This window comes from Patiria miniata, unplaced genomic scaffold (genome assembly GCF_015706575.1).
Source record: "Patiria miniata isolate m_02_andy unplaced genomic scaffold, ASM1570657v1 HiC_scaffold_20, whole genome shotgun sequence".
NCBI classification, from domain to species: domain Eukaryota; kingdom Metazoa; phylum Echinodermata; class Asteroidea; order Valvatida; family Asterinidae; genus Patiria; species Patiria miniata.
In genome coordinates this window covers 409,884-424,278 of record NW_024037059.1, presented here as the reverse complement: position 1 = coordinate 424,278, position 14,395 = coordinate 409,884, and the positions used below count along the sequence as shown (strand labels likewise).

Here is a 14,395-nt window from a genome sequence, read left to right as displayed (position 1 = left end):
CCTGCAAAAATTCCTGGATCCGCCCCCCTGCGTATCTTCAGAATTCAATTCAAAACCGACCGTGCAAAAACGATCGCATGACCAGTGTCTCCCCAAAAAATAACTGATGGACTAATTAAATCTAACAACTTATTTCTTTGCACTACCATTATTTCAATTAACGTCTTAGATATCGTAGGGTTCGGATTTGAACCTTTTTTTTCAGACGCAATGATTTAGTTTGAATAAGGGCATTAGATAATCGAAAATGCGCATTCTTGAATTAATTTAAACATAAACAAAATTACGACTTCAATTATCTCCCTTGAAAAAGAACATGATGGTGAAGGCAGACGATATTTAAGTAAATTTTGCAAAACTCCAAAATTGCAGACTTTTGGATTGAGAAAAGTATAATTCTTCATTGGTCTATAACCAAAAGAGTATCCCCATTTAAATCACACACTGAACTCCATCAAAGTGAACAGACCAATACAGCTAAGTTGGGCGATTTAATTTTATATTTCATAGTCTACTCCAACTGACTTCTACATTTTTTATGACATATAATGACATTCATGACTGTTTATGACATTTTATTTGTTTTTAATTTACAAACTCGAAGGCAACGATCACTGATCGTGAAGACAATGTCCATCTAGTATGAGTTGTAACTTAACCGTCGAATTGGCTACTATTTTCTAAGATATACATGTTGTTTTGCCAAAATAAAAGTGTAATAACAATTCGTATATACTGAATATTATATTAATTCACTCATTCAACAAGGCAATCATTTTTCTTGAGCACTTATCATAACTGTTCATGATTCACTGCATGTTCAAGACTGCATATACAACTTACTGACGTCCCCAACAAACCAGGAGTAATTAAATTCCGCGTTTCAATTCAATGTCACATCTGTATCAGACATGCACTGCTAATTACAGCATGCCGGTTAGGCGTGCATTAAACAAACAAAAACAATACAAAACAAACACACGTCGATTAATCAAAGACAATTGCAAATTAAATTTCATTAAAATAACTTCTTTGTCTTGTACACAAAATTATCACGTTTCTTAATTTAAAATGAAACGTTTGTACTTTGAATGCTCCTAACCATTTGTCAACTTTCGCTACGGGTACGAAACCTCAAACACCGGTATGTATTGGGTTTTAAGCTGAGAAGATAAAAATCAACAAAGAAAATCATAGAACCTCCGGCACAGAAACTATCATGCAGGAAATGCTGAAACCTTGTCAAATTCCTGAAAAGCCGAACAATCTAGTAGTTTTTTTCTCAGCAGTGAAAAAATACTTGTACAGATTCAGACGATTAATGCCAGGTAACTGATGTTGGAGCTTGTTCTTATACATTGCTTAATCTGCAGGCTGTTAGCCTATACTACTCTGCATGTCTTGATTATACGCCATACAGTATATTCAACCTGACATCTTGTTCCTAAGTGACTTAGTGCCCTGTTTGAAGAGACAAACACGACGATCTTGGGATAAAGTCTGTCATTCAATCAAATAGGATCACTCGCTAGTGAGTATCTCTTCGTGTTAATGTTTTACACTGAAACATCTAGATATAGATGCTTTAAGTTTGGTAGTTTTTGCACGGCCTTATAGAGTGCTTCAATTCCATCCTTTCCTAAAGTTGCATCGTTCCCCTCTAACATCAATTCCTGCAACTGTGGACAACTTGGAAGGACCTCCGCAAGATAGATTGCATCAGAATCAGTCAAATCCATGGCGTTCATGTTTAAGATCTTCAAAGCAGGCATATGCTTCAAGAGTCTTATGAACTGTGGAGTGAGCTTGCCGAGATAGTTTCTATGAACATCTAAGGTCTTTAGCGAGCACTCTCCAGGAGGCCGACTGTAGGTTGGTGTGGGAAGATCTTCACCTGATTCATCTCCTGATTGTGGTTTGTTTCTGTGGGGAATGGTTGCAACACATCCCTTCATATCAAGCTCTTCAAGAGACGATGAATTACACGACCACCACACAACTGACAGTAGAGCATCTGGAGTTATAGAAGTAGCATAGTGATGGTATGAACGTGAAAGTGAAAGGACTCGTAGATTTGGCAAGGTTGACAGGACATCCCTCGCTAGAAGGACTACTTGGTCTGACAGCAAGTCCGTATCGTTCAGGTTCAACACCTCTAGGTGATTGAGTATTGGTAGCTGCTCAACGAGGCTAGGAAAGACGTCTCTAATTCTGTTTCCTGATAAATCCAGCTCTTGGAGTCGAGGAGCTTTTGGGATAACGCAAACGACCTGTTGGAGATCTTCTTGCTGAAGACCGTCTTCACTAAGCTTCAATACCTCCAGATTCGGGTATTTCCGATCAAGGTGTATTGTTTGAGAACCTGTGTGTTTCGAGTAACTGACCTCCAATACCCGTAAAGACTGTGTCTCAAGGCCTGCGAAGACTGCGCTCCAAAAGTGATCATTGTTCTCGAGGTGAACAAGACTTCGAGTGCTCAGACCGAGTTGACAAAGTCTGTCTTGCTGTTCAAGGAACTGTTTCAAACAACTCGGATCAACCTTAAACCCCTGTAATGCAAAACACTCCAGTTTCATGACAGCGGTTTGTGCAAGGCATCTGAACATGACAGACAAATCCATATTGACTGGGAAAGGACGGCAATACAAAGAAAGAGTTTTCAGAGACTGCATCGAACCAAGGGCATCGCCAAGGGAAACCTGCCAACTAGAATCAACACCTTTGTTTTTCTTAAAAGAGGCTGCATCAAACTCTAAATCGACATCTGTCGCAATCACTGCATGCTTCAAAATCCTAGTGACTACAGCTGAGCCATCTTTGTCGATGCTCTCCACATTAATCTTTGTCAACCCTGTAAGAAACGACGGGTTTGAAACGGAGGCACACTCGATCAAAAACCCAAACGCCAACCCGACGTCTTTGGAGCATTTCAAGTCGAATGATAAACCTCTCTTGAAGACTGGCATCATGAGGCTGTGTAATTCTTTGCCATGCGCCTCCAAGTGCATCAAAAAGCAGAGGTTAATTTGTGGACAAAATTTAATATCGTCATGCAGCCTCATCGCAATATCGAAATCCAAAATGCCGACCTTCTTGAAATCATGAAATCTCCAACTTTTTGAGTTGTCCCAGTTGAAAGAAGAAACAACGTGGCTGAGTAGAAGTCTTGCTGCTTCTGTATTTGCGCCACAACAAAACCGAAATACGTACTCCAGGGTGGAAGCTAACCAGTCGTCTGGAATCAGACTGAGGTAATGGTTAAACAAATCCACATTAGACTCGGCAAGCGTGGCCCAATAAAACCCAGCAATCGCCTCTTGGAAGGTTTTGTGGATGAAAGTAACACACTGCACCGAACGCAACTTACTTCTCACTCGCTCCTGTGACAGTATCCCTATCTTACATGCTTGATCAACCACCGCAGGATTTCCAAAATCCGAGACATCAAACACCAATTTCTGTCCAGGGAGCATCAGACCATCTAGAGCTGCTTTGCCTAATTCTTTTACAGTATCTTTCAACTCATTCCAAAACAAGTCTTCATCGCCAGAAATGCCGAGATTATCAGTTGTCTGGAAGTGACGTTTCAGGATGAAGAACATAGCATCTGTAAACAGTTCTGTTAATGTCTCGTGAAGCTTATGTCCCTCTGACCAGACAAGACACATCAACAGCAGCATCATCGGTATTTTTGCCAAATTACGGAGGCTCTCAGATACGACCAAATACCGATACAAATCGGTGGCAATCTGAGGGTCCTCTCCTTGGAAAAACTTCTCAATGTATTCCTTCACTCCTTCCTCTGAGAAACCACAGGCCTCGATGCGAGTGAAGCAAGGATTGAGCTTGCACAACTTGTCCACCATGTGGGGACGTGTTGTGACAATGACGGTACATCCACGAAGAACCTTGTTGCTGATGATGTCAATGATGTCACCTTCAGTTGGTAGCTGAGACCCCTCTTTATCAAACTCATCAGCGCCATCCAAAACGACAAGAACCTCTTCAGCATGTGACCTCAAGTGATCTTTCAGGGCTACGGGATTCACGTTCGTATCTTTTGCAAGAATCTGATCAAATACTGCTTCAGTCAGATCTGGGGCCCTCTTCAATTCACGCATGCTCAGGGCGACCAAAAGACTGAATTTGGACAAAGTTGATCCTGGAGTTTGAAGAGCCCAGTCGGTTGCAATCTTTGACACGATGGTGGTCTTGCCGCTACCAGCAATGCCAGAAAGCAGGATAAATCGGACTGGCTGGCCATCATGGAATTCCAATCTCAGCATGTCTTCGTAAGAGCCAATGTAACGTTTTACCACTCTACCAGCCTTGCTGTCTTTCTCGTTGTATTTGAGTTTTACGTACATGTCGTTAATCTTGCTGACCTCTGATGCAAGCCAAGGGAGCAATGGAACCACACCCATTGCATCTTTGTAGTATCTGATGAACTCGTTTCGGTAAACTTCAAAGTTCCAATCCGACGGAGGTCCCATGGAATCTAGAATAATTAAAAGGTTAGGACTTGTTAAGAAGAACTGCGGTGTCGACTTTTGAACAAATTTTGTCAATAGTTCGCAGTTATGCATTTTTGAACGTTTTCTATACGTACCAGATATAGATTGTGCTAGATCTGATCTTCCAATCTTGACGAAGCTTTCCTGTAGGAAAGAAAGAGCACCGCCATCTCCACTGCGATTTGAATGATCCCACCGCTGCCACCAAATCATCAGCATCTGGAATATCTGCTCCTCTGAGCCCAGGTAGTCAGCTTTAATCCGGTCGACCTCATCACTTCTGACTCCCAAATAGGTGGCTAAAGCTGTCCATTCCTTGCCAAGATTTGAGGCCAAATGCCTCAATTTGACCTCACTCAATGTTGACTGCATTGTGAGAATCACGGTAACGGAAAGCCGAATTTCACGCTTATGGTGAGGATCGGAACCGGTGTGTAGGCGTTGTAATGACAAACACTTTGTACTTCGTCTTGGCCTTCCTGTTGGGAACAACCCAAGTTTTAAATTTTCAAATTCGATGATTTATTAAATTTATCGTCTTGGTGGAGATTAATTTCCTTTGAAGAGAGTACAATTACATTCATCAAAAACACGTGTTAACTTTAAACTACATCTTGCTATATTGAAACAATTCATATATCGATGATCACGCTTACGATACATGTATTGTAATCTAGCATGATGACACCTACAGGAAAACGTCTTCAATCTGATTTCAATATGCACGAGCACAACAGCCTAATTCCTCCAGCATTCCTACCCGATTTGAAAATCCGTCCGGAAATATTTTGGCATCCGTCTGAGGGGGATCAGATACACTCATGTACATGGTTATGGGTTAATTACGATCCATTCTAGTCTACAATTTGTAGTTTGGCTGGAAAAACAGCGGAAGATGCCCGGGACTCGCATGATAAAATTATCTTACCTTTTATACCTGGACTTTGTAAACACAAACCAAACATTTTATGAGAGATTAGGCCTACCCATGTGATCAAGTTTATCCGATTAGACCGATATCGTTCCCGATTGAATCGTGCAAATGCAGACACGTCACAAACGATAATCAATGCAATGGTTCGAATGCCCAAGAATGGGATATCAACTTCATTTTGTCCACCAGGGATATGGTAGATGGGGCAAATAGCGGCATATATACATGGACGGGAAAACGTGCAGAAAACTGTATCTTTTAAAATTCAAAATCATATGATTTTGTTTGGTTGATTGTCATTAACAGCTGTGCCGGCCATGGGCCCTCTCAAGTTTCAAGAAGTTGAAGTTAATAACACTTTTAAGCCAATTTTGAAAAGCTTACCCCGCTGTTGAGGAAGTTTTGTCCATGCAGGAAGAAGTAGGCTAGGGGCCTACGAGTCAACGTCCCCTTTCAAGACTGTCGGCCGTCTACGTATCCTACCGACACTGCTTAAACCGTGGTGTAGAACTGCAGCTCATAATGCACAGCCGTTTGAGGAAGTAGATGTAAAATAAAAAATTGCCACCGGACGTATGCATGCAAAGGTTCATGCAATTTGTCACACTGACCCTTGGCTTTATCTTGCACAAACATACATGTAGTACTATCGTAGGCCTACGTGTACATACATTGTAAATGCAGAGACAATGGAGGGGCGGGACTGTCATCGACTCTACCAAACGATCGATTGAGTGGAAGTAGAATTTTTTTAGGGGGGGGGGGTGGTCATTTTTGTATGATAAACACATTGAATGTTTTTGAAAATGTTGTGACTTGTAAAAAAAAATTAATTCAGCCTTTGACCGAGTAAGCCCGTCAGGAAACAAAATCTATTCAGAAACACTGAGGACATCGCACTCGTTGTATAGTTCCACTCCATGTGCCCGGAAGTCACGCCATATTGACACACGCCTACAATCGACCTTCATGTCATCCCGTTCAAAAATATGCAAAAAAATACAATAAAAAAATAACTGAAACACCTTAACCACTAAGGTACTTATAATCTATCGTAAAAGTAAAATTCAAAATAAATACTGCAAAGGAAAGAAAATATAGATGCAGATGCAACTGAACAATATTTATTTTGATCGCAGTATGCTTTACAATGGTCGTACTATTTAAATCTTGTTTTTTATAACCCATTAATTTAACAACAGTTTGCAAAAGCTGCATTAATGCAAACACTCAGTCACAGCTTAATTAATTGGTAAATATTTACCCCGGCCTTAGCCATTTAAGGAGTTTTGGTAAGTGAGGATCCGGAAGGGAGGGGCGGGGGTGCGCAAACAGAGCGTTTCCCTAATCTTGCTTTGCAATTAAAGGCTAGTAGGCTACTTAATTTGCAGACAGAAGTTACAAAAACTAAAAAATTACTCCCCAAGAACAATATCAAAATACCAGACAAATACCGGGTTAGTTATTTAAAAAAAAGAACCACTTATAGCCAAGATTATTGGTTGTGAATGTGAGGAGAAGCCACATTTTTTTGATGATCTTCAACTCCCCGTATACACATTAAAGCTAATACTCTGCTCATCAGTAAGGTCCCGCATATAAGGACACACGCATCATGATCAAGGCAAAAACATTACAAAAGAACTGAACTGAAAGTTCTCTAAAAGGTCATTAACATAACCACGCCATGTAATCAATTTTGAACTTTTATACTGTCAAGATGTTGATAATTGTCGAAACAATTGAGATAAACAAGCCGATGCCTTTGCCAGATCCAGAGGAACTTAATTAAACGGGGCTGTTCTCCGGTGTAAAATACTAGCAAAATGGATGACTGATATGAGTACAAAACATGGCAGACGTCCATTCACTGAATATTGGCCTACACCGGACAACTAACAACTCGATAAGGTTTTCGTTAATTGTCATTTTACAAGATCGACTTTAGTGACAGTAATTTAGTTCATGAAAACATCTGGTGATGAAACTGATATTAAACATCAACATTACTGTTGAAATGTTGTAGAAAGTGGAGAATATGTACACATGTATACAGAATAAATTTGAATTGCTGACAATATGCATTTGCAATGATCTTTTGCAGAGTTCCTCTCGTATTTTCCTTTATTTTGTCTTTGCACTGTATTCTTGAACGGTTTGTTTAACTTTCTTAATGTGTGGCAGCTCAAAGATGCACACCGAGCCGTAGGGGAATCGATGTTTGAGACATTCTTGCATGAAATCAGTACCGTCGCTGTATGTGTATGATGGCAATTCAAGATGTTCCAGGTGTGGTAGATCAGGAAGTATTTTCAGAAGGGCTTCCATTCCAACGTCTCCAAACGTCTCAGCTCTGTACAGGTATAACTCTCGGAGCTGTTGACAGCAACGAAGAGCATCAGCAAGGCAGACCATTTCAGAATCAGACAGCGGCATATGCATCATATCCAATGACTTCAAAGAAGGCAATTGTTTGATAAGCCTTGTGATCTTGGAGGTGCATTTGCCGAGACTGTTGCTTCGAAGGGTGAGAATCTCAACGGAGCCTTCATGCGTCGTATCTGTGGGATCTACAGGAGGATCTTCCAAGTCACCTGCTGTCGTGTGTAGTAGGTCTGCCTCTGATTCCTTGGTCACGCAGCTGTGAATGCTAAGCTCTTTCAGAGATGACGACTCACATGACCGTTGCATGACAGAAAGTAAAGCCGGTGCATTCAGAGAATCATTCTTGGAGATGGACAGAATGCGCAGACTTACCAAATGTGGTAGGATAACTCTGGCAAAATACCCAACATCGTCTGGTAGCAATCCTACGTCCTTCAGTATCAAAACCTCCAAATTCAGCAATGATATGAATTGCTCTGCAAGCCGTGGGAAAGCAACTCCGATTTGGTTTTCCGATAAATCAACCACTTTAAGTTGAGGGGCTTGGGAAATAATGACACCGACCCTGTGAAAATCTTCTTCTTGAAGATCAACTCCAAAAAGCTCCAAGACTTCGAGATTTGGACATGACCAACGAAAGCAGCTTACAAGGAATCGAGTTTTGTAGTATTTCACACTCAGTTGTTTTAACAACTTCATCTGCTGTTCTCCTGACGCAATATCATCATTCTCGTCATCGCCCTCACTTGAATCTTCGACATCGTGACAACTGTCACGGACGATAAGGTTTTCATTGCTAAGAGAAATGTGACAAAGCTTGTCTTGCCTCTCAATGAATCTCCTCAAATGCCTGGAATCAACGACAATACCCCGTAAGACAAAGCGCTGGATGTAACTCACCGGAGGTAATAGAGCCATGTGATTAAACGTGGCGGATAAGTTGGCCTTGCCAATCAGTGACATGTTCCTAAGTGATGGCAACTGACAAAGCGCATCACCCAAGGCGGTTTGTAAGCCTGCATCTACGACTGTGCCATCTATGGTTTGACTGAAATCTAACGTGATATCTGTCACATTCTGTGCGTGCCTTAGTATGTCAACAACCAATGGGATGTTCTTCTGAACCCTTAGGATAGTGACGTCTTTCAACTCACTCATCAGAGACGACTGACTTGCAGAGGGCTGACAGGCACACTTTATCAGAAACTCGAAAGCCAACCTGATGTCCCCTCCCCAATTTAAGTCGAAATAGAGGCCGTTCTTGAACACAGGGGTCATGATATTGTGTAACTCATTACACTGTGCCTCGAGGTGCATTCGAAGACATAAACTGCCCAAATCTTCCATATTACCACATCCGACAAGATGGGTAAGAAGTGGTCTAGCAGCATTGACATCCGACCCACAACAGAATCGCAACAAGTACCCCAGAGCGAGAGCGTTTTTTTTATTCACTTGATTCAGATACCAGTTGAAAGCGTCTGGATCAGACTCGGCTAGACTAGCCCAATAAAACCCAGCGATCGCCTCTTGGAATGTCTTATGAAAGAAAGTCACATGTTGCATTACACGGAGCTTACTTCGGACCCTCTCTTGAAGCAAAACTCCTATTTTGCAAGCCCTTACAACCTTTTTGGAATCTCCAAACTCAGAGGCCTCAAAAACCAGTTTCAGCCCTGGAAGCATCAGCCCGTCAAGTGCCACTTTTCCCAGATCTTGCACCAGCTCATGTAGCTCTTGTGAATGCAATTCGTCATCATCTTGGTAAAGCTGACCGAACTTCTGTAGGTATCGTCTCAGCATGAAGTAAACGGCCTCTTTGAACAGCTCTGTCAACGTATCTGGTAGCACATGCTCGCCTGACCAGATTAGACATATTAACAGCAGCATAATCGGTGTTCTTGCCAAATTCGTGAGGCTCTTAGAGTTCATCAAGTACCTACAGAGCATGGCAGAGACCTCCGGGTCCTCGCCCTTGAAAAACTTCTGAATGTATTCCTGTACCCCTCCGTCTGAGAAGCCACTGGTCTCGATGCGAGTGAAGCAAGGATTGAGCTTGTACAACTTGTCCACCATGTGGGGACGTGTTGTGACAATGACGGTACATCCACGAAGAACCTTGTTGCTGATGATGTCAATGATGTCACCTTCAGTTGGTAGCTGAGACCCCTCTTTATCAAACTCATCAGCGCCATCCAAAACGACAAGAACCTCTTCAGCATGTGACCTCAAGTGATCTTTCAGGGCTACGGGATTCACTTTCGTATCTTTTGCAAGAATCTGATCAAATACTGCTTCAGTCAGATCTGGGGCCCTCTTCAATTCACGCATGCTCAGGGCGACCAGAAAACTGAATTTGGAGAGTTGCGATCCCGGCGTTTGAAGAGCCCAGTCGGTTGCAATCTTTGACACGATGGTGGTCTTGCCGCTACCAGCAATGCCAGAAAGCAGGATAAATCGGACTGGCTGGCCATCATGGAATTCCAATCTCAGCATGTCTTCGTAAGAGCCAATGTGACGTTTTACCACTCTTCCAGCCTTGTTGTCTTTCTCGTTGTATTTGAGTTTTACGTACATGTCGTTAATCTTGCTGACCTCTGATGCGAGCCAAGGGAGCAATGGAACCACACCCATTGCATCTTTGTAGTATCTGATGAACTCGTCACGGCAAACTTCAAAGTTGAAATCGTCCACATTAGTTTCAGGGCCTGGATGTTTTACGAAAACGAAAAAAAAATACAATCATTTTGGTTTTTACTCCATTTTCACAAGTGTACCTCATAATCGCAAGTTTCCACAATAATTGCTTATGGAATCTAATTTAACTTAATTGCTATTAATTATTTCTCCTTTTTTATGTCATATAATTCTGAATTTCAAATCGAAAAGTCATGTAACCTCTTAATGACTGCGCTACATCAGTTCTTCCACTTTTCACAAGAGATTCGCAAAGAGCATCTACAGCGCCAGTCTCCCCACCCTCATTCCGATGATCCCACCGCTGCCACCAAATCATCAGCATGTGGAATATCTGCTCCTCTGAGCCCAGATAGTCATCTTTAATCCGGTCGACCTCATCACTTCTGACTCCCAAATAGGTGGCTAAAGCTGTCCATTCCTTGCCAAGATTTGAGGCCAAATGCCTCAATTTGACCTCACTCAATGTTGACTGCATGGTGAGAATCTTTGGAGTAACGGAAAACCAAATTTCTCGCTGGTTATGCTATGGTGAGGACCGGTGTGTAGGCGTTGTAATGACAAACAATTTGTACTTCGTCTTGGCCTTCCTGTTGGGAACAACCCAAGTTTACAAATATTCAAAATGAGATGCTTTAATTCATAGTGCTGTGGAGGGGGAACATTTGTTTCCTTTGAAGAGATTATACATTTACATACATCAAAAACACGTGTTAGCCTTAAATTACACCTAGCTGTTTTGAAATAATTCATTTATTGGTGATCACGCTTACGATGCTTGCATTGTAATCTAGCAGGACATGGTGAGTACCCATAGGAAAGCGTTTCCAATCTGATTTCAATATGCACGATCACAATACAGAAATGTTGAGAAATGTTGGCTTCTGTGTGGATGGCAGCTAAATCTCTCATCAGTTTTGTTTCGGTTTGATTTTTTCAACTGTTGGAAACAAAACACGTTAACCTTTATGACACGAAGTAATCACTTTTCCAACAAGTCATGAGATTTCTTTGCATTCGCAGTTAAAAAAAACCCACAAAAAAGCCATGCCAAGAACGTCCAAGAAAAGTGACCAGCATAAAGTAACATGGTAAGTTTACCCACTCACTATATCAGGGAGGCTCCTATGTGTGTTAAAAAAAAACATGATCGCCACTGAATAAGGGATGGGTTTGCAGTGTCTCAAAAATATTCATAATTCATAAACAAAAAGGTCATGAAAGAAAAAAAAGTCACTTAAAATTTTGAAGGGTTCTCAAGCCTGAAAGCTGGCCCGTGTGTCACATTTAATAGTCGACATGTGATTTGTTTTCATAACGGATATGAACATAGAACAGGCAATAACTAGCTTTCATCAGCTCTTACCGTACTGCAAGGCAATGATAATCCATGATCTGGAACATCAACTGCATGCTGAGCCAGGCAAGCTGACATCAATATGCGGGTATGGTGAATTTACAGGCCTATCAGCTATTTTGTCACACGGTACAAAGTTCACGCTTTCATAATTATGCCCAAAGCAACTGAATACCAAACCGACCAACTTTTTTTTTTCGGTTGAAGAATGGCGCATTGAGCCTGAGTTCAGTACAACAGTACAAAAGGTTCGGGTCAGTGCTCTCATTTTCGTCGTTAGTAATGCTTGTACCATGGAGCTATAGCTCCATGCTTGTACCAAGTCACCCGGATGTGTAGGCTTATTATGTGCGATGCGGCATGTACATGTGGCAAAGGGGCCTAAAGCAGGGAAATATATGACAGTGCACGGTCTAATAATTACGGAAGCGTTAAAGGGACATAATAAAAACAAATAAAAAGTCATAATTATGACTTATTATTAAGTCATAATCATGACTTATTATTAAGTCATAATTATTACTTATATCTCATAATTATGATTTATTATTAAATCATTATTATGACTTATATCTCATAATTACGACTTAGTATTAAGTCGTAATTACGACTTAATAATAAGTCATAATTATGACTTAATAATAAGTCATAATTATGAGATATAAGTCATAATTATGATTCAACATTTACTAAGTCGTAATTATGAGATATAAATCATAATTATGACTTGATACTAAGACATTATTATTACATATAAGTCATAACAATGACTTAATAATAAGTCATAATTATGAGATATAAGTCATAACTATGACTTAGTTCTTTTTTTTAATTTGTATTATGTCCCTTTAACGCTTCCATAAATAATCCACAACACGAGGAAATGAAACAGAATTCCAATATTTCAAACCCTGCGCACGTGTTAAACGAAACTAAAACCCAATATCTTGAGGCTTCCGCATGAAATGAAACTAAACCGACTACACACAAAACAGGACATGTGCCTATATCCATAACATATGTAAGTACCCAAAATCATCATCGACAAGAGACTGAAACTAGTTTGAAGTCAATGACTTTAATTGTACAAATTTACCAACATCCATTTAAGATAATGAGGCCCAGTAAGGGGACTGAGATGGTGGTGGTGGGAGGGGGGGGGAGGAGCCAGTTAATGGGTACATGTACCTATTTGGGCGGATAATTGGGGGAGTGATCCTGTACTTTATGGTATGTATACCCTTCACACTTTAGCTTGGGGAAGACAAATCCCCGACACAGGAATAACCCCACAGAAAGAAAAGAAAAATCATGAACAAATTCGAGATTAAATAACAATGATCTGATTGTTCATTAAGAAGTCTAAGTTGGAAGTGATAACCATATAAAAGCAATTTTTTTGTGACTTTTACGAGAAGATCCGGTGAAAAGCGTCACGATTGACGAACGCCCTCATCAAACGATTATTTTTCAAGGGTTGGGGTTACAATGAAATTTCATCAAAGGTTTTGTTTACACGGCTCTGACGCACTACCGTTGTTGTCATGGCATTTCGAATTGTACCAGTTTTGGAAAATCCGACATTGGTATTCTGAAAACAAGGAAACAGAACGAATGGCACAAAATTCTACTAACTTCACCTATACATCATATACATGTATGTGTTAACAGATATTCGCTAATTATAAGTTAAGTTATAAACTTAATGAGTACAGTGTACCAGTTTTGGAAAATCCGACATTGGTATTCTGAAGACAAGGAAACAATACGAATGACACAAAATTCTACTTACAAAACTTTACCTATACATCATATACATGTATGTGTTAACAGATATTCGCTAATTGTAAGTTATGTTATAAACTTAATGAGTACAGTGTACCAGTTTTGGAAAATCCGACATTGGTATTCTGAAAACAAGGAAACAGAACGAATGGTACAAAATTCTACTTACAAAACTTTACCTATACATCATATACATGTATGTTAACAGATATTCGCTAGTTGTTTATGTCATGCGTATACTTGAGTGGAATATTAAAGCAGCACCGGTGTTAATTTTTGAACAGAACCGGGTAACCCTATTTCAATATTACGCAATACATCACCAGCAGTGGTCAAAATTAAGTCACAAAGTAAGTCTTAATTCTTTAATAACCTCTTAAGATATTCGTCCAATTTGACAAGTTATTAAAAGGGAAGATACATTTGCAAACATCAGAAAACGAAATGATAATATTATCACGAAATACCTTACTGGATTGTTAGGGAATGCAGTCTACAGCATCCTGTAAAATCGTGGCTCCTGGTGTGCTGACATTTTCAAGAAAAGTGTATTTTTCCAACACTGGTCGGCCGACCAGCGTTGGAGAAAACTTTTTTTTCGCAAAAACTGTTCCTAATTTGTCCTATTTAGATATTCCGCATTTTCTTTGCAATTGATTACACACCTGCATGTGAAGGGGTACAAGCCTGCGAGAATGATTCTCTGACCTTACAATTCCCCAA

General features: G+C 40.4%; 2 protein-coding genes across 2 annotated transcripts; both read right to left on the bottom strand.

Moving 5' to 3' along the window:
- Positions 1–491: 491 nt before the first annotated feature.
- LOC119729288 lies at positions 492–6,083 on the bottom strand. Its single transcript, XM_038201901.1, has 3 exons — positions 5,833–6,083; positions 4,610–4,993; positions 492–4,498 (listed from the first exon to the last, which is right to left on the bottom strand). Exons 2-3 carry the CDS (start codon positions 4,884–4,886, stop codon positions 1,557–1,559), a joined length of 3,219 nt encoding a protein of 1,072 aa, XP_038057829.1. The 5' UTR covers positions 4,887–4,993; positions 5,833–6,083; the 3' UTR covers positions 492–1,556.
- A 463-nt stretch (positions 6,084–6,546) lies between these two features.
- LOC119729330 lies at positions 6,547–12,298 on the bottom strand. Its single transcript, XM_038201954.1, has 3 exons — positions 11,897–12,298; positions 10,732–11,120; positions 6,547–10,541 (listed from the first exon to the last, which is right to left on the bottom strand). Exons 2-3 carry the CDS (start codon positions 11,006–11,008, stop codon positions 7,573–7,575), a joined length of 3,246 nt encoding a protein of 1,081 aa, XP_038057882.1. The 5' UTR covers positions 11,009–11,120; positions 11,897–12,298; the 3' UTR covers positions 6,547–7,572.
- Positions 12,299–14,395: the final 2,097 nt, after the last annotated feature.